This window comes from Tauraco erythrolophus, chromosome 13 (assembly GCF_009769465.1).
Source record: "Tauraco erythrolophus isolate bTauEry1 chromosome 13, bTauEry1.pri, whole genome shotgun sequence".
Taxonomy (NCBI): Eukaryota; Metazoa; Chordata; class Aves; order Musophagiformes; family Musophagidae; genus Tauraco; species Tauraco erythrolophus.
Genome location: NC_141477.1, coordinates 11,017,317 through 11,044,202, shown reverse-complemented (window position 1 = coordinate 11,044,202; position 26,886 = coordinate 11,017,317). Strand labels below are relative to the sequence as shown.

The following is a 26,886-nucleotide window of genomic DNA, read 5'->3' as shown; positions in this document are numbered from 1 at the left end:
AATTTGAAGCTGTGGCTTCTGGCAGTTGCTTTTGGGCCACAGGGCTGCATTCCTGAGTTCGGGCCTGCTTGGATCTCTGCCCTGGAGGAAAGCAGAAGTCATTGCGTGAGCCAGCTGAGCAGGGACAGTCGTGACCAACACCTTGGAAACAGCTTGCAAGGAGAGAGCTAGCTGAGAATTAAAAATAAAGCCTGTTTGTTTTATGTGCACTTAATTTGATACATAACAGAACAAAAAGGAGGCAGGAATAAAAGGACCAAATGATTCTCAAACTCAACTTAATGTGTTTGCCCTTGAACAATCAGGGTCAGTGTAAAACAACTCCTCAAAGTCCTGGGGAGAACATGCTGGATGCCTCTGGGGAAAGAAACTCAGGTCACCCCTGACCCTTTAGTTGTTCGGAATGCTCTGTGGAACCTGGGGTAGCAGGAAGGGAGTGCATTTCTAAAGCATGGAGTAGTTCCTCCATACAAAAAGCTGGTTAGGAGAAGAAAAATCCCTGACATACATATTACTGTTATGTATGCTACACAAAGCTAGTAGGCAGGATTCATGTTTTAGTTATTTGGGAAATAAAATCTTCCCCATAAGAATATGCGCTAAGCAATTCTACAGCAGAAGTTCTGCCTGATCACTGCTCTTCTGACAGCACTGCTCAGGGGTTACGTACCAGCTGTTGTCCAAGAGATCCGCACTGATTGCACTCGACAGCTCAGAGAACAAGTTTGAAAAAGACCAGAAAACCATCAGAAATGGAGATGTGGGCAATCTTAATCTCTCTATTCAAGAACACCACCCTCCTGCAGCATGGATTATTACGGGGCTACTGCCCCAACACTTTGGTCTCACTGAACAATTACATCTTCAAACTGGAATCAGCTGCCAAGCTGATGAGGATTTTCTCCCTGTAGTTCAGGCAGAGTCTTGCTCCCAGAGATAATTTCATCTCCTCAGAGCTGAGCTGCTACAGGTGCCTGTTAAATCTGGTGCTCACTCTGAAAGTGCATGCAATATTCCTCATGCAAAAAGTGCACTTCAGTCCTCAACACGAACCAGGCCAAAAAGAAAAGATTTCAGTCTACTCCTAAGACTCAGTTTTCTTGTCATTAGCTGGCATTGATAATAAAAACCTGCTGCCCGAAATAGCCTGAACTGGCAGGGAGCATGGGGTTTTACAGGTTTTCCTTTGGAGGGTCCTGTTGGTTTAAAGCATGGTCACTATGAGCTCAGGTAGAGCAGAGTGGCCAGGTTCTAGTGAAGGAAAGTGTCCCAAAGGCAGTGTTGTGCCTGGCTGAGCTCCCTGCTTTCTTCCTCTCCTGTTGGCTACTTCTGGCACTCAAGTGACTCACCAGGTAGACAGGCAGGTACCCAAGCCATGACCAAGAGAGAAGAGGGAACGAGAGCTCCCTTCAGCGAGGCCATGGGAAATCACGTCTTCCTTCTTTCAGCTCCCAAAGGTAGCTCACTGAAGAAGTAGTTAGCATATTCCATCACTCGTAGCTTTCTGTGATGACAGCTTCTAGAGAGATGCACTGTGCCAGAAAAAAAGGAAACGTTTGTCTACTGCTTTGATGTGACAAAATTATCCAGGTACCAGTAGGATTTTTCAGATTTATCTTTGATTCTTGCAACTGCAGTCACTGTTGTTCAAGGAGAAGCTGCATAAAGCACAGGTGTTAACTTCTGAAGCCCACAAACGACAGGGGTGTAAAGCCAGGAGCAAAGTGGTAAGAACCAGACTGCTCAAGTCCTTGGTCTGATATGAATGGATACTGCACAAGTGCACTTCAAACAAGCTGATCAGCTATGACAGCAAAAGGCAAGGGTGTCTCTTCATGGTAGTCAAAACACTTCATCCGTCTGCAAGTACATAATAGCCAGCGATCTGGAAAAGCAGGCAGAGGAAAGCATTACCTTCTGCACACTGGCTGAATCTCAGCACACCACAACAGTACTCGTGCAGAGGCCAGCCGCTGGAGCTGCACTTGCGACCTTGAACAAGCCCTGCAAGCACTGACAGCAAAACTCACCATGCTTCAGCAGACTCCAGCACCTGCAACTTCCCTGGAGTGAGGCAGCCTTGCTTGCTCCTGTGCCCAGCCTTAAATGCTTTTGCACTACAAACAGTCCCTGGTGCCATTTCCTCCTGCTGCACGCCTCTCAAAACCTTGTTAATAGTTCGCTTTACAGTTTCCTTATTAGAACTTCAGTCACAAGTTTTCAGTCACCTTCTTTAAACGGAAATGAGAATAGTTACCTCCAGCATTCACACCAGAGTGTAGTTTTAGTTTTATTCCCTTGCTGTCACTGGAGCTTCAATTTTCACTTCATACCAGTCTTCTCAGATCGACTTTCAGCAGTGATAAATCCCTTCTTCCCCATGATTTTACACACTCTTGTTACTACATCCCTTTTCTCACAGGGAAAGGCAGTAACCATAGAATAACAGAATGGTTTGGGTTGGAAGGGACCTCAAAGACCATCTAGTTCCAACCCCCCTACCATTAGCAGGGACACCTCCCACAACATCAGGTTGCTAAAAGCCTCATCCAACCTGGCCTTGAACACTTCCAGGGATGGGGCAGCCACAGCTTCTCTGGACAACCTGTTCCAGTGCTTCACCACCCATAATGTAAAAAATTTCTTCCTTAGATCTAATCTAAATCTCCCCTCTTTCAGTTTAAATCCATTACCCCTTGTCCTGTCACTACACGCCCTTGTAAAAAGTCTCTCTCCAGCTTTCTTGTAGACCCCCATTAGGTACTAGAAGGCTGTTATAAGGTCTTCCCGGAGCCTTCTCTTCTCCAGGCTGAACAGCCCCAACTCTCTCAGCCTGTCTTCATAGCAGAGGTGCTCCAGCCCTTGGATCATCTTCGTGGCCCTCTGGACTCGCTCCAACAGCTCCATGTCCTTCTGATGTTGTGGACTCCAGAGCTGAAAGCAGTATTCCAGGTGGGGTCTCACGAGAGCAGAGCAGAGAGGGAGAATCACCTCCCTCGACCTGCTGGCCACACTTCTTTTGATGCAGCCCAGGATACGATTTGCTTTCTGGGCTGCCAGCGCACATTGCCGGCTCACGCTGAGCTTCTCATCCACCAGCACTCCCAAGTCCTTTTCCTCAGGGCTGCTCTCGATCCATTCTCTGCCCAGCCTGTACTTGTGCTTGGGATTGCCCCGACCCACATGCAGGACCTTGCACTTGGCCTTGTTGAACTTCATGAGGTTCTCACAGGCTCACCTCTCCAGCCTGTCAAGGTCCCTCGGGATGGCATCCCTTTCCTCCAGCGTGTCCACAACAGCACACAACTTGGTGTCATCTGCAAACTTGCTGAGGGTGCACTCGATCCCACTGTCCATGTCACTGACAAAGATGTTAAATAGCACTGGCCCCAGTACTGACCTCTGAGGAACACCACTCATCACTGGCCTCCACTTGGACATTGAGTCATTGACCACAACTCTTTGAGTTTGACCATCCAGCCAATTCCTTATCCACGGAGTGGTCCATCCGTCAAATCCATGTCTCTCCAGTTTAGACACAAGGATGTCATGTGGGACAGTGTCAAATGCTTTGCACAAGTCCAAGCAGATGATGTCAGTTGCTCTTCCCCTATCCATCAATGCTGTAACCTCATCATAGAAGGCCACCAAATTAGTCAGGCATGATTTGCCCTTAGTGAAGCCATGTTGGCTGTCAACAATTACCCCCTTGTTTTCCATGTGCCTTAGCATGGTTGCCAGGAGCATCTGCTCCATGATCTTGCCAAGCACAGAGGTGAGACTGACTGGCCTGCGGTTCCCCAGGTCGTCCTTTTTTCCCTTTTAAAAAATGAGGGCTGTGTTTCCCCTTTTCCAGTCAGTGGGAATTTCACTAGATTGCCATGACTTCTGAAATATGATGGATAATGGTTTAGCAACTTCATCTGCCAGTTCCTTCAGGACCCGCGGATGCACCTCACCAGATCCCATGGACTTGACCACCTTCAGGTTCTTTGGGTTGTCTTGAACCTGATCGTCTCCTACAGTGGGTGGTTCTTCATTCTCCCAGTCCCTGCCTTTGCCTTCTGTGACTTGAGCTGTGCAGCTGGAGCTCTTGCCAGTGAAGACCGAGGCAAAAAATCATTGAGAACCTCAGCCTTCTCCATATGCCGGGTAACCAGGTTTCCTGTTTCCTTCTGGAGAGGGCCCACATTTTCCCTAGTCCTCCTTTTATCACTGACGTACCTATAGAAGCTTTTCTTGTTGCCCTTCATGTCCCTGGCCAGATTTAACCCTATCAGGGCTTTAGCTTTCCTAACCTGATTCCTGGTTGCTCAGACAATTTCTCTGTATTCCTCCCAGGCTACCTGTCCTTGCTTCCACCCTCTGTAGGCTTCCCTTTTTGTGTTTGAGTTGGTCCAGGAGTTCCTTGTTCATCCATGCAGGCCTCCTGATGTTTTTGCCTGACTTCCTCTTTGTTGGGATGCACCACTCCTGAGCTTGAAGGAGGTGATCCTTGAATATTATCCAGGTTTCTTGGGCCCCTCTTCCCAGCAGGGCTTTCTCCCATTGTACTCTACCACGCAGATCCCTGAAGAGGCCAAAGTCTGCTTTCTTGAAATCCAGGGCAGTGAGCTTCCTGTGCCTCTCCTTGCCGCCCTAAGAATCTTGAACTCCACCATTTCATGATCACTGCAGCCAAGGCTGCCCTTGAGCTTTGCCTTCCCCACCAGCCTGTCAAGGTCCCTCTGGAAAAGAAACTCTACTAGCAGAGGATGGTTTCCATCCATCGACCTCTGGGTTATGGGCCCAGCACGCTTCCGCTGCTGCTGCTACTAAAGATTCCGCAATATTTCGCTATCCTAGCAAATGTGCCGGGTGAAAAACATCACTCAGCTCTTCATACTGTACATACAGGTAAGTCACAATTACCCTGATAATCACCATTAAATGCTGCATCATCTCAGCCAGCCAGCTACTCGTGCTGATGCTTTCAAACATGGCAAGAAGAAAACAAGCAAAAGAAACAAAAGCATCAGCTGCAGCCTCTCTTCCATATTGCTTCTTACCAATCGTCCCACTCCAGGCTAATTATAAGCCATAATTGACAGCGTTAAACCCATAAAGCCTCCAGAGTGATTAGTTCATCTTTCCCTACTCAGAGAGTACCTAACAGGACCAAACTCTAATTTTTTAAGGTTATTGCCGTGGTAACATTAGGCATCTGAAAATGTTTGCATCTTCCCTATTATTTCACAAGTCTGTAAGGCAGCTCCTTATACTCCTAGGCTGTAACTCTTTCTCCCTCCCTTTCCCACCTAAATTTCTTTCTACGCTTCCCTCTCTGTTCCCCCTTCAATACACAAACACAACTCACAGAAGGCTCCTGTCCCTAAATTCCCTCATGCATCACACAAGCTAAAGCGTCCCTGTTGCCACTGACAGTTACCACTCCTCCAAATTCTGTCCCAGCAGCTCCGAGCTCTGCAGGAAGGTCTGGATCCCAGCCAGAGGCAACTGCCACACAGGGCAGAAACACAACTTGGCAGCTGAGACACAAACGGAACTCCACGCTTCATAGAACGGTTTGGGTTGGAAGGGACCTCAAAGATCATCTAGTTCCAACCCCCAGTGACACAGTTCCAGCTTCCAGTGACACACGAGAGAGTCTTGCATCTCACTTCATTACAACACAGATACATACTGTTACACAGATACATACTCCTGGGTGCATCAGGAGCTCTCACATTGTATTCTGAAATGCTGAAGTTGAAGGTCTTATTTCAATACATAAATAAAATTCTTTCTGTAACAAGAACTGTTAGAAAATTCTCCAGGGTTGAACATTCACTTTACAGACCTATGCAAGAACAACTTTTGTGCCATAATCTGAAGCTTGATTTGCTTCAATCCATACGTACACATTTTTATTCAAAAAACAGAAAGATAACACAGATAAAAAAGGCTTAAAATCCACTTTAATAATGCATTCCTGTAACATTTCTCAGACAAACTCAAACTTGTTAGTGGGACAATTACAGCTTGTGTTCAAAGAGTTTACACTAAATGAAAAAACTTGTAGTACTTCTACACAAAAGACAGGCAAGGTTAAGATTATACAAACATTTGTTTCAGTTAAATCTTCAGCATGAGATACAGTATCTTTGTCCAAGAGATTGTACTTTACTAACCAGTAAAAATAAACAGTGATACAACACGTTATCAAAAAATCCATCCCAACAAGAGCCTCCCAGTCATTCAGGCGGCACATGACAGTCAACTACTTTAAAGAAACAGATGGTCCAAATAAAAATAATAACTACAAGTTAGGAGGACAAAAAAAAAAAAAAAGAACATAAAATCTCCCCCAATCACTACATGATGGATCATTTGGAGCTATATAAATTTACAGAATCATGGGAGCTGCAAAGTACCCAGATGCTGCCCTAGTTCTCCAGAGACTTCCCTGTGCTCTTAAGCAAGGTACGCTACGCTAAAAAAATGCCAAGACATACTGCAGTTGTAGCTACAAACAGGAAACCCAGAACGGTCAAGGCATTAGGGTCCTTGCCAGATTTTACCATTACTGAACAACCACGGCAGCCTCCCAGAATCCTTTTTTCACATTGAAATTATAGGAATGCACCACATGAAATTTTCTAAAACCTTTACCAGTCAGACTGCACTCCCCTTGTCCTAGAGTGGCTTTACCAAAACAGGCCCTAATTAACTATTTTTAATATGCCTCCCACCCCCACCCCACCCCTGCACCCACCAGCTGAACTCTGCATGGCCTGCCAAGATTCCATTCCTCTTTGGGGCATGTGCAGGGGGTAGCTTAATCCCGTTAGTATCTGCGACGCTTGTTAGGGCCAAAATCACCCCCTGGATTTCCTCTGTTGAAGGCAGGTGGGTTCCCTCCCATCGCTCCAAGGCCTTCCATTGCACCGCCCTGACCAAAGCGATCTGCAGGTGGTGGTGGAGTCTGGTAATGAGGGGAAATGCAGAAGAGGCAGGAAGAAAAACAAGGGAAAACAAAAGACAGTTAAAAGCAATTTCAGTTGATTGGAATTCTACCAGGATTCCACAATTCCAGCTGACCTTGCTACAAACCTTTACCCCACCAAAAATATCTTCAAAGCTCCAAAACAGGACTGACAGGACCATTGCAGGACCAAGTTTTTTCCTCATGTAACTTGTAGTCAAACATACTGGAACACAGCTTGCACCATCTCAGAGACTAGTGCCCTGCTGTGGAGCATGTCAGTAATGCAGTCTGAGAAAGGAGAACATCTCATTTCCACCATACTCCCTTCGCGTAAACTGAAGGTAAATGAGGAGCAGATACCGCTACTACAGCGCTATCACAATCCAGGCGTACACAATACTCCGATTCCAAAACAAGTCTGCAACACTAGTCTTGTGCCCTGTGTCCTGTTATTTCCATTCCTTTGGTTCTCTCCTCTCCTGGTTGGGTTGGTGCTGTTGCACAGCAATTGCACAGCCTCTTCCTTCCAGCAGAAAGGAGATGATCAAACGATAATTCAGTTTGGAAGGTACCTCAGGAGGTCCATAGTTCAAACTCCTGCTCAAAGTATAGTCGTCCATGAGGCTAGACTAGGTTAGTCACATCTCCATCCAGTCAGGTCTTGTTAACTTCCAAAGATAAAGCCTGCACAGCCTCTCTGGGCAACCTGCTCCACTGCTTGAATGTCCTCAAGGTGGACATGGTACTTCTTTTGGAAAAGGTACTGGAGGCAACCACTCTCTCTTCCTCCCCCCTGGACTGGGGCTAAGTGACTACACAGAGCAGAGCTGCTTTACACCAGGCTCCTGAGCTCCATTTATTCTTTGTCCACGGGTTTATGGCAGTGATACATATATATGCAGTGTAACGTGACACATATATACACATCATAGTTGGTATTAGTACTGTAGACGACTCCATGGTATTGCCTGGTTCTACAGAATACAGACCCAAACTTCAGTAAAATTGTCAATGGGGAAGTCTCAGGGACTCAGTGCTTACTTTGCTGGCAGTGCAGGGGAGGCACCAGCAGTAACACAGCACTCCTCCTACTTTTTTCCCTCTCTACAGATGAAAAATTCTGAGTAATCATGAACTTTTCCTGTGGGACACGTCACAGAGAAGGACACTGCAATCACCCCAAGCAGCTGGAGCAAACATGCAAAGTAACTGCTCCCTACATGAATAAAAAGCTGGAATACATGGGCTCGGTAACTCCTAAAACCAAGCACATGGCCAGGACAAATAAATAGTTTCCAAAAAGACTATACGTGTTTCTGGCTATCAGAGAAATGGCTTACCGCTTTTTGGTCTAAACGGTACTATTTCATCATATTGATCTGAACTCACCTTCCCCTTCCATTCCTCTCTTCATGTTCCCCCTTAATTTCCTCATGTAGTATGCATTCCCTTAACCTCAGCCACTCCACTGTCTCCATCACTTAGGTACAAAAGCCTACAACCAAATTAAACTGTTTTTTATGATGAAAAAAATCCATGATGTAGCAGTCAAAATAGATCAAGAAGTCTAAGTAGGAAAGTTTACGGGAAAATTTATTAGATTGATTGATATAAGCTGCTACAGAAAGATAAACTTTCAGGATAAACTTGACTATGCTGCTGTTCCTGCTGCTGGCTGAAGTGCTGACATTGTGAGAGGATTGATCCTTTGTATGACAGAGGGGAATGACATGCCACGGTATCCATGGTCTATTGTAAAGCTCTGCAGTAAAGTTTAAAACTAAATTAAATATTAAAATTGGCAAATAAATAAGCATAATCTCCATTGATTCTTTGCTCTTCACCTCCTAAGAACATCAGCTGAACTCATTTTAGCACACTATTACCATACTGATTTTAGCCTGTTTGCATAGGAGATAATTGTTTTTAAAGCTGGTGATGGGCAGAACCTTCCTGAAAGCTTGGCTTTAAGCCTGCAAGAATCTACTCTCAAAACACTCCCAATTCAACAAAATGCTTCCCATTTGCCATTTAAAAATCTTTCTAGGAAACGTTTTAGCACTAGCTATCTTGGAAGTAAAGTACTTATGAGACTTTGCTCTATCTCCTGAAAATTACCAACTAGTATCAAGGCAAGATTAACTTCTAAAGATTTCAGCGGGAGTTAAGCACAGGCCAAGGTGGACAAACAAGTTTCAACTTTAGCAGGATAGCACTTAGCAATGGAAACAACATAATGTGCATTTAAAAGGTGTGTACAAAAAGCACAGGGAGATAGTTACCATTCCCATGGCTCCATCAGGTATCATGGCTCCAGGACCAGCTGCAGGAGGTGCAGCAGCTGGGACATTAGTACCACCCATAGCTCCTCTGTTGTTCATGCCAATGGTACCTGAAAAAGAAAACTGAAGAACAGTCCTGGCAGACAGAGTGCCTGGGGTCTACTCATGCTCCAGAGACACAAATCACCATGTGAGTTCCCAGCAGTGTTATATGCAGGGACAGAGCCCCAGTCTATTAAGTAGCTTTGCACTATTAGGTCAAGACAAACACATCTTTCTTCCCAGTTTTATCTGAAACTACAGCAGGCTCTAACACTCACCTTCATGAACCACTAAGACCTCATCACCTAGAATCATAGAATGGTTAGGGTTGGAAGGGACCTTAAAGATCATCTAGTTCCAACCCCCCTGCCATGGGCAGGGAAATCCTCCACTACACCAGGTTGCCCAAAGCCTCATCCAACCTGGCCTTGAACACCTCCAGGGATGGGGCAGCCACAACTTCTCTGGGCAACCTGTTCCAGTACCTCACCACCCTCAATGTAAAGAATTTCTTTCTTATATCTAACCTAAATCTGCCCTCTTTCAGTTCAAAGCCATTGCCCCTTGTCCTATCACTACACGCCCTTGTAAAAAGTCCCTCTCCAGCTTTCCTGTAGGCCCCCTTTAGGTACTGGAAAGCTGCTAAAAGATCACCCCGGAGCCTTCTCTTCTCCAGGCTGAGAATTTATTTACTATTTACTTGCTCTTGTACGTGTGGCCTGAAACTTTAAATATGGAAATACAGTAATCACTTCCTGGGCTCAAGGTCCAACACTACATGTCACACCAGTTTCTGTATCAGCACAAACTTCTGAAGCACACTATGTGCCTGATGGCGACTTCAACCGAGTCTTCTGCTTACTGACCTGAGTCTTACACAAATACACAGTACCGCCTCATACTCGAAACTTTGTTTCCTGTGACGTGAATGCTTCCTGTCACTGAACTAGATTACTATGACTGAGTTTCTAAATAAGAAGGCAATAAATTAAGACCACTAAAAAATGCACAGATTTTGTAAAGGAGGAAAGGAACATGCATAGGAACAAAGATGGCCACAGAATACTCTTACCTCCCATACCCATCTGTCCCATTCTCATGTCTGGTGGCTCCCTCTGGAAAAACAGACATCCATTTAAAATGATAAAAATTCAGGCTTTTTAAAAATATAATTATACAAACTCAATGAGTTCTGGGGTTTTACTACTGAAAACTGTGTAGAAAAGTAATTCCCAGGGTAGATTTCGAAAGAAGATCTGAGCTACCTTCACATGACTGCTGAACAAACAGGTCTTATTTAAAAATAATCTCATTCTGAAAGACTGTTTTTCACAATCATGCTGAAACATCCAGCAGCAAAGCTGCGTGTGCCGATTTTACCAAACAGCAGCATAAAGAGGCATCTGATATCTAGATGGAAAGATCTGCTGAGCAGCAGTAACACATTAAATAGAATTAGTTTTGCTACTTCCTTAGCATAGCTAAGCAGCTTTTTATGCTGAAAGGAATGCAAGCTTACATAAAGATGCAGCACTGGGTTTCTTGCATTAAAATACCAGTTACTGAGTTCAATTTCTCTTTTATTAACTGAGCATAGGGGGCACACCACAAATCTCCCTCACTGCAAAGCTAGGAGCACCTCCTCACTTCAGTGAGAGTACTACTGAAGAGAGTACACAGTGGGAACTAAGAACAGATTTCACTTCATCTGTAGTCTCAGTGCCACTGTTTATCAGACAAAGGCACTATTATTTAGAGAAATCAGAAGTTCTGCTACACAGGGTAATATTCACGTATTTAAATCAGTCATGTGCTTTTGGCCCTTTGGTTTGGCATATATTTAGCTATTTTGCTTAGGAACCAATTTTTTACTAGGATACATAAACACTTGCCACTCAGTTGCACCGATGTCATTATACCACCTCAATAGCACCACAGCTGCCTCCACGATAGAAAGTTGCTGGGATTGGAAATGAATTCTAAGACAGTTCTTTATAGAACTATGGATACTACTACTAAAAGGCAGGTTATCACACATTTCACAAGAAAATACTTGACCAGCTCACTTTAAGTACAAGTAATTATTGTGCCTGCAGCAGTGCCTCAAGTTGTGACCATTTCATCTCAGCGTGACTAAGACAGACCGCAGGCTAAGGATACAGTCAGACATATGACCAGAACAGGGCTCTGCAGCAGTAAGTACTTCAGGACAGTACATCCTTGTTACTGTTAGAATAAAATTAGTTAGCCTATATTTTTCTGAACAGCAAGACAGCTAGTGAGGGTCCTACACGAACAGCAGTGCGACAGTAACCAGAGTAGTTATATTTTCCAGACTGAACTGTATTAAGATTTGAGGGAGTCAAGAATTTAGCGCAAACTCCCTAGAGATGTAGAGTCCCTCACACAAGTTAAGCATTCACAGAAAGCCTCGTGCTGTAGAAGGGCAAAAACCTAATGTCTGTCCAGATGTAACAGGAAGGCAGAAGCACTCATACCGCATCAGCAAAATTCCCTTTAAAGCCTTCCTGCTGGCGTCTCATCATCTCTTCTTGCTGCCTTCTCATTTCCTCCTCACGACGCCTGCGTTCTTCCTCTTGCCTGCAAAAAAGGCCCAAGGATGCTCAGCACAAGATACACCAACCACCTGTATCATAGTGTTGCAGTGCTGTCTAATGGGTCATGTTTGCAAACCTACAACTTTAAAAACATTATTTTGCTGAAGCTGTAAAATATTAGATACCTCATGATGAAAACAGAAACGGGTATGCACACCAAGACGTTTCAAACAGTTTCAATTTTAAGGAGTTCATTACAAAACCCAACATGAGCATACCTACGTGTGCATCTCATGAGGAGCGGCTAAGAGAACCAGGGTTATTCAGTCTGCAGAAAAAGAGGCTGAGGGCAGATCTGACCACTCTACAACTACCTGAAGGGAGGTTGCGGCAAGGTTGGTGTCAGTCTCTCTTCCCAAATAGCAAGTAACAGGACAAGAGGAAACGGCCTCAAATTGCGCCAGGAAAGGTTTAGATTGGATATGGCATTGGAACAGGTTGCCCAAGGAAGTAGCTGAATCACCATCCCTGGAGGTATTTAAAAGCCTAGATGTGGCACTTAGGGACCTGGTTTAGTGGTCGACTTGGCAGTTGGATTCAATGATCTTAAAGATCTCTTCCATCCTAAATGACTCCATGTACACAGCAGCTCCCAAATACATGCCGACTATGTGCAATATAATGCATACGAGCTAGACAGTTCTCAAGCCTCTTCTACAGAAGCAGTCTGGAGGTCTTCCTGGAGCTTCTCCAAAAGACCCAGAGACAAGGAAGAGGTGGAACAGAGAGAGAAATCTCTGAGATTAAGAGAGAAATCTCTGAGAGAAATATCTGAAAAGATAAATGCTATAATGAGGTTTCCCTACCTGCAGCACCGAAGCCTTATTCTGTTTTTTTTCCTATCTGAGCTAAATTGAGATACAGAACTGTAAAAAACCAAATACTAATCAGTGGAAGAAACTCCTAACTCTTCCACTTTAAACCAACTGTACACTCTCCCTACGAACAAAAAGGCCCTACATAACAGCCACACTTTGGGCAGTAATTAAATTATCACCCTAAACAATTAGGTGCACTGAAGAAGCATTTCATTCATTAATATTACAGAGTCACAGCATTTCATAACCTGCCCCCCTTACCTGAGTTCCAACTGTTTACGTTTTTGTACTTCTTGGTTATGCAATTCCTCCATTCTCCTCAGCTCTTCCTGGCGTCTCATTAAATCTGTAAAAGACAACATAAAAACCCCAAACTCGTCTCCCATGCCACCTCTTACCAATTGCTAAACTAGAACCACGACACACAACAGAACAAGGTAACAGAGCCTCTAGCAATGCAATAACATTGCTGCACTCGTTTGCCACTACCATGCTTGGTTACAAGTCAGGTAGCTGCACCACAGCTCACCTCCAGTGGGCTCTAGCCAGCTGACTGAGATGCCACGACCACCCTGGACGTGGCAGGGTCATGTTCTGGTACTGTATTTATCTTTGATTGGTACCTTGTCGCATGAGCATAACTTGGTGCTCATGGCGAGCTGCTTCCATTTCCATTTCCAGCTTCTCTCGAGCTTCCTTGATGTTGCGGTCTACTTGTTCTTGCTGCTGCTTCTCCATTTCTATTAAAGCCTTCCAACGCATGGCATATTCGTACTCAAAGCTGCCAGGCTGTGCAAATCGAGGAGGCTGCTCACGCTCCCTGTCAAATGAGGAAGAGCTAGTGAATGCTTCAACAGAGCAAGGAGGAACCAAGAAAAATACATTTATGTGTTAAATGCAATGGCAGATCCTTTTAACAGTTAGAAATGTGTTTCTTAGCCCAAAAACTAAGGAACCACTTTGGCTTCTACTTTCTCACAAATAGCTATGCCTGAGATAGCAGTTTGTCTGCTCCTCAGGAACCACCTTACTGAAAGGAGAAATCTAGGCAGAATCCTTCTGCAGGATTAGTTGTACGTGGAAACTGTGTACCATCCTCCTCCATAAAAAACAATGACACTGCTTTCATAAGACACCAAAAGATTCTGGGTAAAGAAATTCGGAAGTATTCTTTAAAGAAACAGTCTTTGCTCCTGCTGCACGTCTTATGGACAGACACTGCCCAAATGTGTGCATTTATTTCACTAATCTCTGCAGACCCTGCATCTGGAGCATGTGACTATTCCTAAGGCAACCTCCCAGCTCCTGAAGCTCTCATCTTCCTTACCTGAAAAATTAATGAGCTCACATGGTTTGTGAATTCCCACTGCTCAGCTCACATGATACCTATGTACACTGGGAAGCCTTCAAAGACCTTGGCCTTACACCTGGATAGCTCTACAATCTCCTAATGCTATTCACATAATTCCTTAAATTTCCACTGTGGGTTCAAATATGTTTCCTCTATAGACTTTCCATAATACTTAGAGCAAGTAACTGAAGTCTTTGCTTCAGATTCCCACCTGAGCAAGGGGATCTCACATTATCTCAATTTTTTATCCCAGCAACTGAAACAGACTGAACAACTGAAACAACTGAAACAGAAAAAGAAGTGGAGGCTGCCAGTCTTATCCATCAGTGCGGATCCAAAACCACTGCTTTCTTTCAGCTAACCATGGCAAGAACACAGTGTATGCAATTCTCTTTCCAGAGTCAGGTCACATTCACAGAAAAGAGGACCTTCAGTAGCACTGATGAGCCACCCTCCTAAGACTAAGGCACCACTGAATGTCCTAGTCCACAGGTAGTCTCAATCTCCTGTCGCACGGCAGGCACATACTTGTGATATTGCTGGTTTTTGATGACTAGTTTCTCTGGCAGTCCCTCTTCATCATCATACTGATCCATGGGCTCCACAGTGACAGGCCGAGGGAATCTGTAAATAAAAGATGAAGTGCTTCAAGAAAATTCAAGAATGAGCTTGCAGTGTAAGAAAGCAAGTGTACTGTGTTTGGACTTAGAAAATACTGCTTTTAGCACTGCCCAAAAAATTCAGAGCAGTTGGGGATCTCAACCAAAGTGAAACCAGAAATCACTTTGAACACTTTTTTCTTTCTTTCTGGAACAGAAGTTGAACTGTTAAACAAAATCCTTGTTGACTACAAACCAAAATTGTACTGAAAGAAGAATACTTGCAGTTACTGGTTCAAACTGACAGCTTAACTGGAATCTGGCAGCCCCTATTAGGATCTACTCAGCATGAAGTCTTGTAGTCCCTAAAGTCTGTTTTTTCTCCCTTTCCTCCCTTGCTACATGGCCAACTATGGGCTGCACAAGTCCTTGTGTGCCCTTCTATAGCTTCCTAAAGCGAAGAGTAACTACACTGCTCCGCACTGGAGGTTGCTGACCATACCATTCAGTCACACTCTCCTGGTGAGACCACCACATGCCATTACTGTCAAGCAGCAGTGCTCTGAAAGAGCCTGCTGGGCCCTGTCTGAATCCCCGACCTCCCCCGAGAAATCCACTTGTGCACTTCACAACACAGTCACTGCACAGGTGTGCTTCTGTCTTCCTGGTTTCTGTGTGCAGAAGAAAGCATTTAACAGAAGTGTTCCCAGTCTCTGAGTTAGCTCCCACCACAGCACTGACACTGCTCATCCTCAGCACAATGCGGCACCACAGCTTCCATTAGCTCCTCAACCCCATTTGCAGAGTGAGGCAAATGGAAGAGAAATGATCGCGCTATGGTAAGCGGCAAGTTGTGCCCAGACTCCAGCAGGAAGGCAGGACAGAATCATGGAATGGTTTGGGTTGTAAGGAACCTCAAGGATCATCTAGTTCCAACACCCTGCCATGGGCAGGGACACCCTCCACTACATCAGGTTGCTCAACGTCTCATCCAACCTGGCCTTGAACACGAGAGGCTAAAATCTCTCTCCTCAGCTGAAGATCCACAACGTAGCTTTTCACTTTTATATGACATATTCCATTATAATAGTCTTGTTTTCCAATTTGAACTAATTCCCATCAGTTTATCTAGCTGCTACTATCATGAACTAGGACAAACCAGAAAAATATTAATCAAAACCAAACCATAACTAGAAACAAGCAACATACTGGTTTGCTGTCCTTGATATCAGAATCTACTACACTGATGGCTACAAAAAGATGGAATGTGACCCTCGGGTGCTCTCGGTTATACACTGGCGATTAGTTTTGCAGGATCACTTCTAAAACTGCGTTTTCATGGCTCTTTCAGGATACAGACTTCTGAATCAGCAAAAGCACCCCAACAGCAACCCTCCTGCAGAGCGCTACACACTATGCTAGCTATCCCTGAAGGGTTTCAGGGAGAAACAGAGATATTGAAAAACCAAACCACCTGTTTTTTGAAACTGAATGTGCTCGCGTATGGTTGTGCCATATGCAGGTCTCCAAGAAAAAAAGAGATAAGCAAAGAGCACAAAACTTACTTACTTCAGGAATTAGCAATACAGCCCCAATTTCAGGAAGTATTCTATTCACAAATTCTCAGTGCATACACACAAAACATACAGTAATTTTTATTTCCAAGAGATCAAAAATGGCTACCTCTTAATAGCAACAAGCTGTGCTGTGTGGAAGACATCTAGAATTAGTAATTTACTTGAGCAAGTTCATGCAACTGTGTAAGAACACGCTTCATTGCCTTATGATATTCAAGCACAAGGAAAACAGTTTATTATGGTGAGAACTCCAAGCAATCCCATCTATCTGACCGGCTTCTCCCACACGTCCCATAACCACAGTAGTGGGTCAGCATTCCACCTCACGTGGAATGAGTGAAGTCCCACCCCATGACTCCCCTCTGAAGCGACCTAGCGCACGCAATTAACACGCTTGAGTCTCGTTTCCAACAAATCATAGAATCATAGAATGGTTAGGGTTAATGATACAGATGGTCTCTGAAATAGCTCCTGCTTCTTCAAGGCTACTTTAATTGCCCAAGAAGGCTTTACAGAGAAAAAGCTTATTGGGAAGTTTTATGCACTTACCCCACTAGCAGCTTCCCAGAAGAAAGTTTTCAGACCTGAGTTTCAGCACAGACTCACTCTTGTTGGAACAAAAGTTCTCCCTGGGCAAACCACCTACCACCTTCTGCCCCATATCTCATCTGTCCCGCTCTGGTGTTAGGAAACATTGCTCACAAGCCAATGCCACCCATCAACCTGCACACATGCCAGTACAGCACTTCTCGCACTCCACACTTACGTAGTTAGCAGGAAAGACCCATCACTACATCTATCCAGGGCTTTCCTAGCAGCAGGCTTCCCTGAGAACTCCACAATGCCTTTCCCAGAGGATCGTCCTCTGTCATCCACAATAACCACAGCCCTTTCCACCTGGCCAAACACTGAGAAGGCTTCCTCCAGGAGCTCATTGGACACAAACTGAGGCAGGTTCCTGACTGTCAGCGATGCGCTGTGGCATGCAAAACGCACTCTTAGCTGCTTCCCACGGAGAGGCATGTTGTCTAGTTCCACCTTTGCAATCTCTGCCAGAGTGCGAGTTTCCTGAAGATAAAAAAAGTTATCATTAAAACTCTCAATGCAGTACAGAATCAGCTAGTCAAAGTCACAAAGGAATCACAAGCCTATTTCCCCTGCACACGTACTTCACAGGAGAGGAACAAATAATCCTCCCATAGCACGGTAAAAAGCACACTAACAACCCACAGCCATTCTTTGTTACCAATGATTCCAGCTGAACAGGCATGTGCAGAGTTTGGGAGTAAAAAACAGATCAGACATAAGTTTCATCCAACAGCCAGTACGAACTAAGCAAACAATTACATGATTGTTATCTACCAGACATAATTATACTAAGGCTACAAAGCATAACTCTTTTTAAAAGATAAATACATTAAAAAATAAAAATCATGATTCAGCTATTAGTCAAGTCTGATAACTATGAAAGGAAATCCTGATTGTATGACAATCCATGAAAGACATCCTATGCCAGTTTCACACCTTTCCACTCATTCAAGTTACTACCAAGTACAGCATAGTGCCCCAAACTTTGGTGTGGGAACCTCAGGCTCCATTCACTAACCTCGAGTCTCTCAGCAAGGTAGTATACGAGCCCATAAAGTCTGGGAACCATTACTTGGTAGCTGCCTCCCTCCTAGCCACACTTCAATGTGACCATCTAGAGATCTCCTACCTCATGAGCATCCATCATCCCAGTAATATTGCATGACAACTTACATTCACAGACAGAAAACGGAAGCCCACCTTGGCTATAACGTTCATGTTTTCTTCGTTTTCTACCAGCTGACTTCAGAATAACTTTATCAGATATCTCAGCCAAAAGCTGCCTGAACTCACATTCCTTCTCCTAACAAGCTCCACACAAACCACTTGTAGAAGCTGATCCCATATTCCAGGTTACTAAAATCGACAGCAGGCTTAATTAGCACAGCATCTGAAAATCTACTTCTTCCAATCAGCAGTACTCCTCCAGCGTGATTCACTGCCACGAAAATACCCCAAAGGTAGCAAGTCACTCACCAGCCTGATAAAGCCAAAGCCTTTGTCCTTGTGTATGAAAACTTCACCTGCCTTGCCATATTTCTCAAACAACTTTCTCATCTCTTCTTCTGTGATATCTGGGGGCAGATTCCCCACAAACAGGCGGCTTCTTTGGGTGAAGGTCTTTTCGCCGGGTTTCCGGAAATTCTTCAGGTCAATAGTCAGGCCTTCATCTGAGGGGAATAAGGTACACAGCTGCTCTACAGTTGGGGGGATAAATTCTATTAGGTTTCATCACAGTGAACACAGAGACACAGGACAATACAGGCAACACCACCTATCACTCTGATCTCAAACCTCTCCAGCCACCTCTCCAGCAACAAGGGGATTTTATTTCAGAATGGGCCCATGTTCTTTTTAAAGAGAACACATGCTTGAACATCAGCCCTCATTAACACCTGTGAAAGACAGTCTATAAACAGACTGCGGCTTGAAATAACATGAGAGATTTCACTCAACTTTTGGAGATCTAGTAAAGACGACTGGCCTGCAACAAAATCAACTATAGTCACAATACAGGATTTTCCTATTACAACCTGAATAAGCATATGAAAGCCACAGTTTGGTCAACTAGATTTTTAATTAAAAAAAAAAATAAACAACCCCAGATATCTAGAAAAATACACAAACAAGAGGAAATTTTGCCCAGACAGATAACGTTTGAGATAAGTGTCATTCTACAAGATGGGATTTGGGTTCTAGAGTCTTGGATTCCGAGCTGAAGAGAAGGCTGGAATGGTGAAAACAGTGAAAAAAAACACCCCAAAACCCAGCCATATAGGTGAGACCTCAGAAGAAACTACAAAGTTGTTATAAAAACAAAAATCTATATTCAGTAAGTAATGCTATATCTACCAGTAATAGACAAGACAGATTGTAGAAACATTCTCAAATCCCCACAGGCATATACAATCTTTAACCCTTAATTCAGCACGATTCTGGAAGATCTGCTCTACGCCAGACACGGGTTGGCTTCATCACCACTTTACCTTCCTGTGTCCCATTTTCTTAAATGCATATGAAACTTCCCCACACAAGCCATAGAAAGCCATTCTTTTGCTTTGCAGAGGACACACTTCATGGCCAACACATGAAACAAGTTACCAACAGGAGTGGCTTGATTTAGGCTGTGAAGCACGGCAAAAAAGACAACTGACGGTACATCTACTGAAGAATAGTGAGAGTAAGTTATCTACTTCATACAGCAAGGGTGCATGAGTGCTTTTGTCTTGTGAACTTCCTCACACCATTACCAGAAGTATTTCGGTACCAACTGGAAGGCCTGTGAATACCCTAGGAGGGACTTAGAGTAGAGTTATACCAGCATCACTGTTCTGCCTTAGGCGGATCCACTCAACGGAATCTGAAATACAGTCACTAACTATAAGCTGATCTCTGTGAGAACACAATACAGTTGTTGTGGTGTATTTTTTCCAACTTGACTGGAAACTGACTGGTCTGCCACCCTTGTCTGTTATTTCCTATGAGCTGATAAGGAGCCTGTTTAACAGGGCCACCCAGTAAAAGCATGCAGGGTTTTTTTTTAACCAACCCAGTAGCTCTGCATGCGTGTATATAGTTAAACTTGCAACTTTGACAGACAAAACACATACAGGAATCATGCAAAGTGTACATGACTTCTATAAGCTTTTGTTTTGAACAGCCAAAGTGTCCAAACTAAAAAAAAAAAAAAAAAAAAAAACTCTAATATAACTAAAGCATTTCCTCCCCTGAAAACGCTGATAGCAGTGTCTTGCTGCTGTACATCTAAACTACCAAGTTAGAGCACTTAAGGCCCCAGAAACCAGTAACACGTCTTGTCTCAGCTCAGAAGCATCCCCTCTGTATCCCGAGTTACAGAGATACAGTCCACACTGATTAAGAACAAACCCAGAAACGCACTCGATTAGAGCAACAGCCATGATCAATGTCAGCTAGTACCTGAATGCTGAAATATTAAGTAAAGTTGGGTATTTCCTCCTTCTCTCATGTAAAAATTTAGTCTTAAGGAGCGACTGCAAACTGCTGTAACAATGTTCTTACTAAAACTCCGTCTCTACAGACAGCAAATTTATTTCGCTGGTACATAAGGAAACCTGTGTTGAGAAACCATCTGTTACAGCTGGGGGAAAAAAAAGGAAACAGCACCAACGGAAAACAGGCTATCTCGTATTTGCAAGGTTTACAGAAACACTGTTAAAGGTTCAGAGACCTCCAAACTCTTCATGCGAGCTTTCCTTCAGAATTTGAGACAAAGAAGGATCCTCTACATCACTGTTCAGCTTCAGGAACCCAAGAAACTTAGGAAGAGATCCCAGCCAAACCTACGGGAGCCGCACACATCTTTGCGGAGGCTGAGCAAAAAATCCCAAGAAACAACCCACCGTCTCCAACAACGGAAAAAACTGACTATTGCAAGCGAACAGCAAGCGCGAGCCACTGTTTGCTCGAGGACCGGAGTTTTTGTTGTTCTAAAACGAACGAGCCGGCGGCGAACCAGCACCCGGAGTTCCCCGCAACGCGAGGGCGATCGCTCAGCGCCTACCCAAAGCGGGGCCGGGCGGCCCCCCGCGGCGCGCCCGGGACTCACTCTGGCTGTTGGCCTGCTGCCCGTTGGCGGGTATGGACGGCGGCGGGTGCTGCTGGTGCTGGTGCTGCTTCCGCGGAGTGTGGTTCTGCTTCTCCATGCTGAAGCCCTTGTTGCCCTGCATCTTCCCCACCTGGAGGCAGATACGCCCGGTCGGCTGCGGCCCGGAGTTCGACTTGGGCTCCCGCCGGCGGCCCCCAACCCCCAGGTGACTCCCGCCGCCCCCAGGCCCGCCCCGCAGGGGCCCGCCCGCCTCAGCGGCCGCGTGCAGCGGCGGGCCGGGCCGCGCAGACGGCGGCAGGCACCGGCAGCGCCCTCGCGGCAGCCACCACCGCCCGGGAACGCCCGACCCCAGCGGAGCGGAGCCGCCGCGCCGCGGCCTCACCGAGCGGCGGACACCAGCGCCGAGGCGGATCGCGGCCTCCTCGCCCCGCAGCAGCCCGGAGCAGAGCGCGCGCACGGCCGGAATTCGCGCAACCTAACCCGGTGCCCACCACCCGCGCTCCCATTGGCCGCCCAGCCTCCAGCGCCGTGCCGCCACTGGCCGTGCTCGCTGCCACTCACAGCCCGACGGTAGCTGAGCGGGAGCAACCACCCCGCCAGCCCGCCGATTGGCTGCCCGGCGGCAGCGGACTGCGGCGCGCGCGCTGCCAATCAGTAGCACAGGGATCAAGCTTGGGTGAGAGGCGAGAGAGGGACAAAGAAGCTCAACGAGCCGCCGGAGCGCTCGGCGCAGGCGCAGTGCCGGGGTTGGGGGGGGGGAGGACGGACGGACGACGACACGCACGACGCGCACAGGCGCGGCGCGGGCCGTTCGATTTAAAGAGACAGCTGCAGGGGCTGCGCGCGTGCAGCGCCGCGCGCTCACGCCGCTCCTGTGGTGTCCGCTTCCCCCCATCCCCCCGTGCGCGCCCTGGCCAGTGGCGGAAGCGGCGGCCTCTCCGCCCCCGCTCTGCCCGTCCGTTACGGCCAGTGAGTACCGGAGTTCCGGTACGTCGCTTGGGTCTCCTCGAGAAGCTGTGGGCGACCGCCAGCCCAGCCCCGCGCCCGCTTCCTGCCGTGTGCAGCCGCGGGCGCTCCGGTGCCTGCCCCTCGTGCGCCGGCCCCGGCTCCCGCCGCCCCGCCAGCCCTCTCCGCCGGGGCGGTGCTGGCCCGCCGCGGGAGGGCAGCCGGCTCGGCGACAGGGACCGGCCTGCGGGAGCGGGGGGGGTCCTGCCACGCCGTGCCGGGCCCTGCCGCCGGCGGCCGCGGGGTGCCGGGAACCGTCCGCTCGGGCGCCGCGGGAGCGTGGTCGCTGACTGCCTCCGGCGGGCTTTGGGTTCACCGCCTTTCAGTAAAACCTTCCGTTCCTCTCCGTGTCCCGTCGCACGTAACCGGCAGGGGTGCCGTGAGCCCGTGGCCAGCCCGCTCCTCGGGTGCGGGAGTCCTTTCGGAGCAAGGAACAGCCGGTGGTGCGGCCGGTTCTCCGCAACGCTGGCGGCCGTAAACCTGCTTTTCCTTCCGTCGCCCCGGCTCCTGCTGGCCCCAGCGCTGCGCACACGGTGCGCCCCTAGGGCCCAGCCCGGCACTCCTCCGCGTTCCCCGCGGGCAGGCGAAACCGCTGGCTGCGAGGGGGCTGGCTCCCGGGGCGGGGGGAAGGATGGAGGAGCCCTCCGGGGGAGCGGGGCGGCCAAGGGGAGAACGGTGCTCATCCAGGATGGAGGCAACGCGGTCCCGCCGGGAGGGGAACCCCGAGGGGTGGGGGGCGAGCCTGGCTGGGGGAAACCGCGCGGGGCGGCACGGCTGGGCCCACGGAGGGAGGGATGGATGGGGGAGGGGTGCCCGTTGGAGGGCGGGTCGCGGGTGGGGGTGCCGCGGGTGGGGGAGGGTAGCCCGGGTGGGGGCTCTCATGGTTGGGGGAGGGGAGCCCGGGAGGTGTGGGGGGGGGGCGCGGGTGGGGGAGAGCAGCCGGGGGAACTCGGAGGGGGCGGGGCCTGGGTCGGATTGGGGAGCCTGGGTGGGGGGGTGTCAAAGAGGGGGTGGGGTGCCGGGGGCGGAGTACGGGCGGCGGGCGCCGGCCGGGGCAGCCCCTCCCGGGGGCGGTGCCATGTCCCGGGCCCCCGCGGAAGCCCCGCCTGGCCGCGCTGTCACTCACCGCCCCGGGGAGACGCTCCAGCTCCAGGGAGGCGGTGGCGGCGCCTGGACCTAGCCGGGCGGGTCCACCGCGCACAGGTAGAGGCTGTGGCGGCGCGGCTGGGCTGGACCCCTCGGGGCAGCAGCGAGAGGGTTAAGGGCGGGGGGGGAGGGGTGGCAAGCCCACACCACGCGATCCGCTCCGCACTTTGCGGGTGACCGCGGGGACCCCACCGGGGACTGGGGTGGCCCATTCCGGCCCGCGCCCGTCGCCGCGCACCTCCCCCGCGCCGTGCCCCACTAGGGTGCGGCGGCTGTCCGCATTCGGCTCTGCGCTGTCTGTTCGCGCGGCCCCACTCCGCCACGGGAATCCGTTCCGGGCTTTCCGGCCGCCCGGCGGAATCCGGGCTGTTGCGGGGCTCCGCTCCGTGTTTCCGAGGCCGCTGCCTGCAAGCGAGTCTCGCGAGCCCAGGCCCCGCTGCGGCCAATGGGAAAGCGTCCCTCGTTCTGCACAGCCAATGGGGTGCTGCCCCCGCCCCCCCTCGGGCTGCAGCGCGCTGAGGGCTGCGAGCGGCGCCTCCATTTAAAGGGGCCGCGACCCGAATCCGGGCTCTGAGTAGAGCGGGCGGCGCAGCGACAGGGAGGCAGGTACGAGCGGCACCGGCCGCGAGCGCCTCCCCGCGGCTGCACGAGAGGCGCAGGTGGGGCGCAGCGCGGCGCGGGGCAGCCTCGAGGCGCCCGCCCGGGAGGTGCGCGTGCTTGGCCCCGTGGGTGGGGGCGGGGCAGGCGCGTGCGGCGCAGGTCCCGAGGGGGCGGGTGGGGCTTCCCCACAGGATGGGGGGCGGGGCGCGCGCGTGCCGAAAGGGGGCGGGGCTACCGCGCCGCGAGGGGGCGGGGCCGGCGCCGCTCCTCCCCCTCCCCCGTGGCGACCGCTTGGGGGCGCCCTACGGCGGGGGGCGGGTCCCGGGGACCCCACCCCGATGCGGCACCGGCCTCGCGTCTGCTGGGGGGGGCGGCCTCGTCCCGCCCCCGCCGGTTGGGACGGGGGCGGCCGCGGCGTGACCCTCGCCCAGCTGGGAGAACACGCGTCGAGGTCTCCCCCGGTGTGGCGGGGCAGGCCCCGTGCTGACATCCGTCCCCGCGCAGCACCTGCCCCGGTGCCGGTTGGCATGGGGGGATGGGAGAGGCAGGCCCTGGGCTGGCCCCCACCCTGGTACTGGGGGCCGGCTGCCCCTCTGCCGTATCGGTGCCTGGACATAGGCTGGGGCCAGGGATTCGTGGTTCACGAGACCACCCTAGCCGCTGGGGCACCCACCCCGGAGGGGTCTGTCCCTGCTGTGGGGAGCTGCACTGGGATTGGCAGCGAATGGCCCCCGGTCTCTCCCTGGCACTTGGCTGCCCGTAGCTTGCTGAGCGCCTGGGGCTCTGCCCCAGCACCCTTCTCAGCTCGCCTCTCCCTGCGTCTTGGGCAGGTGCTTCATGCAGCCGCAGCCTTTATGATGCTGTCACCACACGTAGTAATGAAGTCTGTGGAGGTAGCAAAAAACGCAGCTGATGGTCTGTGAACTGGCCAGACGTTCTGTCCGCCTTCTCCCAGTATGAGTGGGGTGGGTCTGCGCTGGGGCAGGGCTTAGGAGTGTTCCCGAGGCCCGGAGTGTGATGTGAGGATCCCTGGATGCCATGCGCTGCTCTTGAGGATCAGGCCATGTAAGAGAAAAGTACAGCCCCATGGGAATGAAGCTGCCTTGTGCTGCTGGAGGAGTCAAAGCCCTGATCTGCTGAAGCCTCGCCAGGCTGGGGTGCCTGTGCGCAGCGTGGCTATGGCCTGCGAGTTGCCCTGGGGAGCATCAGTACCTCCCAGGCAGGAGGGTGTGCACAGGCAGGGCTGGGAGCTGTCTGTGGTGTGTGCCTGGCATGGGGAAAGGCCCTGGCAGTCGAATACGCTTATGTGGGCAGAGGCAGCGCTGGACATGGTCTGTGTCAGGTGATGGTGGGGGACAGAATGCTCAGCTGAGTGCTGGGGAATGGTTCTGGAATCTCTTTCTCATGAGTATGACAGCTGCTTTGTTTGTGCTCTTCCCTTCTGCTGTTGTGCTTCAGCTATGGCTCTTGTTCTAGGCTTTAACATCTTTCCCTTTAACTGCTGCTGCATTTCTCAAGAAAACTTTTAATCTGCATTTTCTCACCTAACCTTACCTATCCTGGGATCAAAACTGGTGATAAGAGGGTGGGTCTGTCGTCGTTGCCAGCTCAGCTTTACTAAAGGAGTAGCCACAGTGTATGGAGCTGCTGCCTGTAATGGCCAACGCGCAGCTTACAGCCCCAGCACGCGTATTTGCACAATCTCTGTTTTTGTCCGCATCTGCTTACATCCCTCTTACTGCAAGTGCCCTTGCTTTGAAGGATTTTTTGGGGGATGGCAGTAAGTCACATCAGATTCCTCCACAGCTCTAGCAGCCGGAGCAAGGGGTAGAGGCTGAGCCCACGGCCTTACTTTAGGAGCAAACCCCTGTGTTATTTCTTTTATGGTTGTTTAACTGTCAGTGATGCTAGGATGTGTGATCCTGATGGACACAGGTGTGCTAGCAGAAGCCTCTAGTGCAGAAGGGTTACGATGAAAGTGATCCAAGGGAAGTATGGAATAGGCTACAGCTGTGACAATGAATTTTTTAGCTTAGCAAAAGCTGTGCTAGCAGGATTTCACTGGAATTATGTTTTAATCTTGGTAGAGTGTTTTGAGTTTAACCTTCTTCCTCTGCTGGCAGCACAGGTCAGGAAAGGGCAGTGCTTGAGACCATCTTCACCGGTTCTACTGGCCATGGGCTTTGGTGGTGTCTTCTGGCCGCTTCCTGTAAGCCTGTTCTACTGGCTCAGCCCTAGACAGTGTAAAGAGAAAGAAGTCAGTCACTAGACTGGGTGGCACACTGGTCTGTTCAACACAGCATTGCCCGGGGCCAGTTCGTACAGCTGCACGTGAGGTGAAGCATCCCAGTGCTGAGGTGCTGTTTCAGGGTCCCAGTAGCAGGCACCTTGCAGAGGCATCTGGGACTGTCAGCAAGCCTGAGGAGACAGCTCGCCTTGTGCTGCTAGTATTTTGGCTCTGTAAGGCCACTTAATGAAAATTAGATGTTTTGCCCTCAAAGATACGTCCTCCCTGAAACTCTGCCCTCTTGTCTTCTCTCTCTTCCCCATGTAGTATGGTTTATTCAAAGAACCAAGGACAGATTTAGGTTGGAAAGGACCTCTGGAGGTCTCTAGTCCAACTGACCTCCTGCTCACAGCAGACCTGACTTGAGACCGTGTTGTTCAGGGCTTTGTCCAGTTGAGTTTTGAGGACCTCCAGGACCGTGGAGTCCATGGCCTGTTCCCAGGCTGTAGCACTCTCCTTTGGAGAGTCACCTGCTTTCCCTGCAGCTTACCTCTCCAGCTGGCTGTGACTGCTTCTGGAAGGTGTCTAGGACATTGCATTAGGTGATCCAACACCCTCCTGCAGCATTTGGGCAACAGGTAGAGACCTGGGGGCCATCTCCAGGTCTACTGTCTATTTCTGTCTTTTAATCAGTGTCTTAATATCATCAGGACAGTTTCAACAGATGCTGCTCGAGCATGTTGTGCTCCTCCATGCTTTTTTGTTGTGCTTCAGATAGTACTCCCAAAGCTTTTTTACCTGCCCACCCCCTTCCCCTGCGTATAACGCTACTTTGGCAGATGTTGTCACGTGGCGAATGGTGAGCCTTGGAAGAAATGTTGTTTATTCGTGCTATAGCTACAAAGCTGTACAAGCAGCAGGAGAGTTTTCTCTCTGACTTGGTCTCTGAGTGGAGTTGGTTCTTGAAGCTGAATTGCTC

The 26,886-nt window shown here is 49.2% G+C and overlaps 2 protein-coding genes across 4 annotated transcripts in view; one reads left to right on the top strand and one right to left on the bottom strand.

Annotated features, from left to right (window-relative positions):
- Positions 1 to 6,747: 6,747 nt before the first annotated feature.
- Positions 6,748 to 21,340, bottom strand: NONO (non-POU domain containing octamer binding). Of its 3 annotated transcripts, none has more exons than XM_086619715.1 (11): positions 21,312 to 21,340; positions 20,930 to 21,059; positions 18,319 to 18,539; positions 17,021 to 17,322; positions 14,607 to 14,702; positions 13,351 to 13,547; positions 12,989 to 13,073; positions 11,790 to 11,892; positions 10,364 to 10,406; positions 9,250 to 9,359; positions 6,748 to 6,964 (listed from the first exon to the last, which is right to left on the bottom strand). In XM_086619715.1, exons 2-11 carry the CDS (start codon positions 21,048 to 21,050, stop codon positions 6,827 to 6,829), a joined length of 1,416 nt encoding a protein of 471 aa, XP_086475841.1. In that variant the 5' UTR covers positions 21,051 to 21,059; positions 21,312 to 21,340; the 3' UTR covers positions 6,748 to 6,826. The 3 variants fall into 3 exon arrangements, with proteins under 3 accessions (XP_086475841.1, XP_086475842.1, XP_009979246.1); XM_086619716.1 differs by having other exon boundaries at positions 18,319 to 18,512; XM_009980944.2 differs by lacking the exon at positions 21,312 to 21,340.
- Positions 21,341 to 23,667: 2,327 nt separating this feature from the next.
- Positions 23,668 to 26,886, top strand: part of ZMYM3 (zinc finger MYM-type containing 3) — a 33,238-nt gene continuing 30,019 nt past the window's right edge. The window contains exon 1 of the mRNA XM_086619409.1: positions 23,668 to 23,686. The gene's annotated coding sequence lies outside the window, so the exon portion shown is untranslated. The remainder of the gene's footprint in view (positions 23,687 to 26,886) is intronic.

Coding starts and splice junctions, on each gene's coding strand:
- NONO (XM_086619715.1), bottom strand. CDS start 21,050: ATGCAGGGCAACAAGGGCTTCAGCATGGAGAAGCAGAACCACACTCCG. Junction 17,323..18,318: donor GCTTTGGCTTTATCAGGCTG/GTGAGTGACTTG, acceptor TTTTATCTTCAG/GAAACTCGCACTCTGGCAGA. Junction 11,893..12,988: donor CGTAAACAGTTGGAACTCAG/GTAAGGGGGGCA, acceptor CCTTTTTTGCAG/GCAAGAGGAAGAACGCAGGC.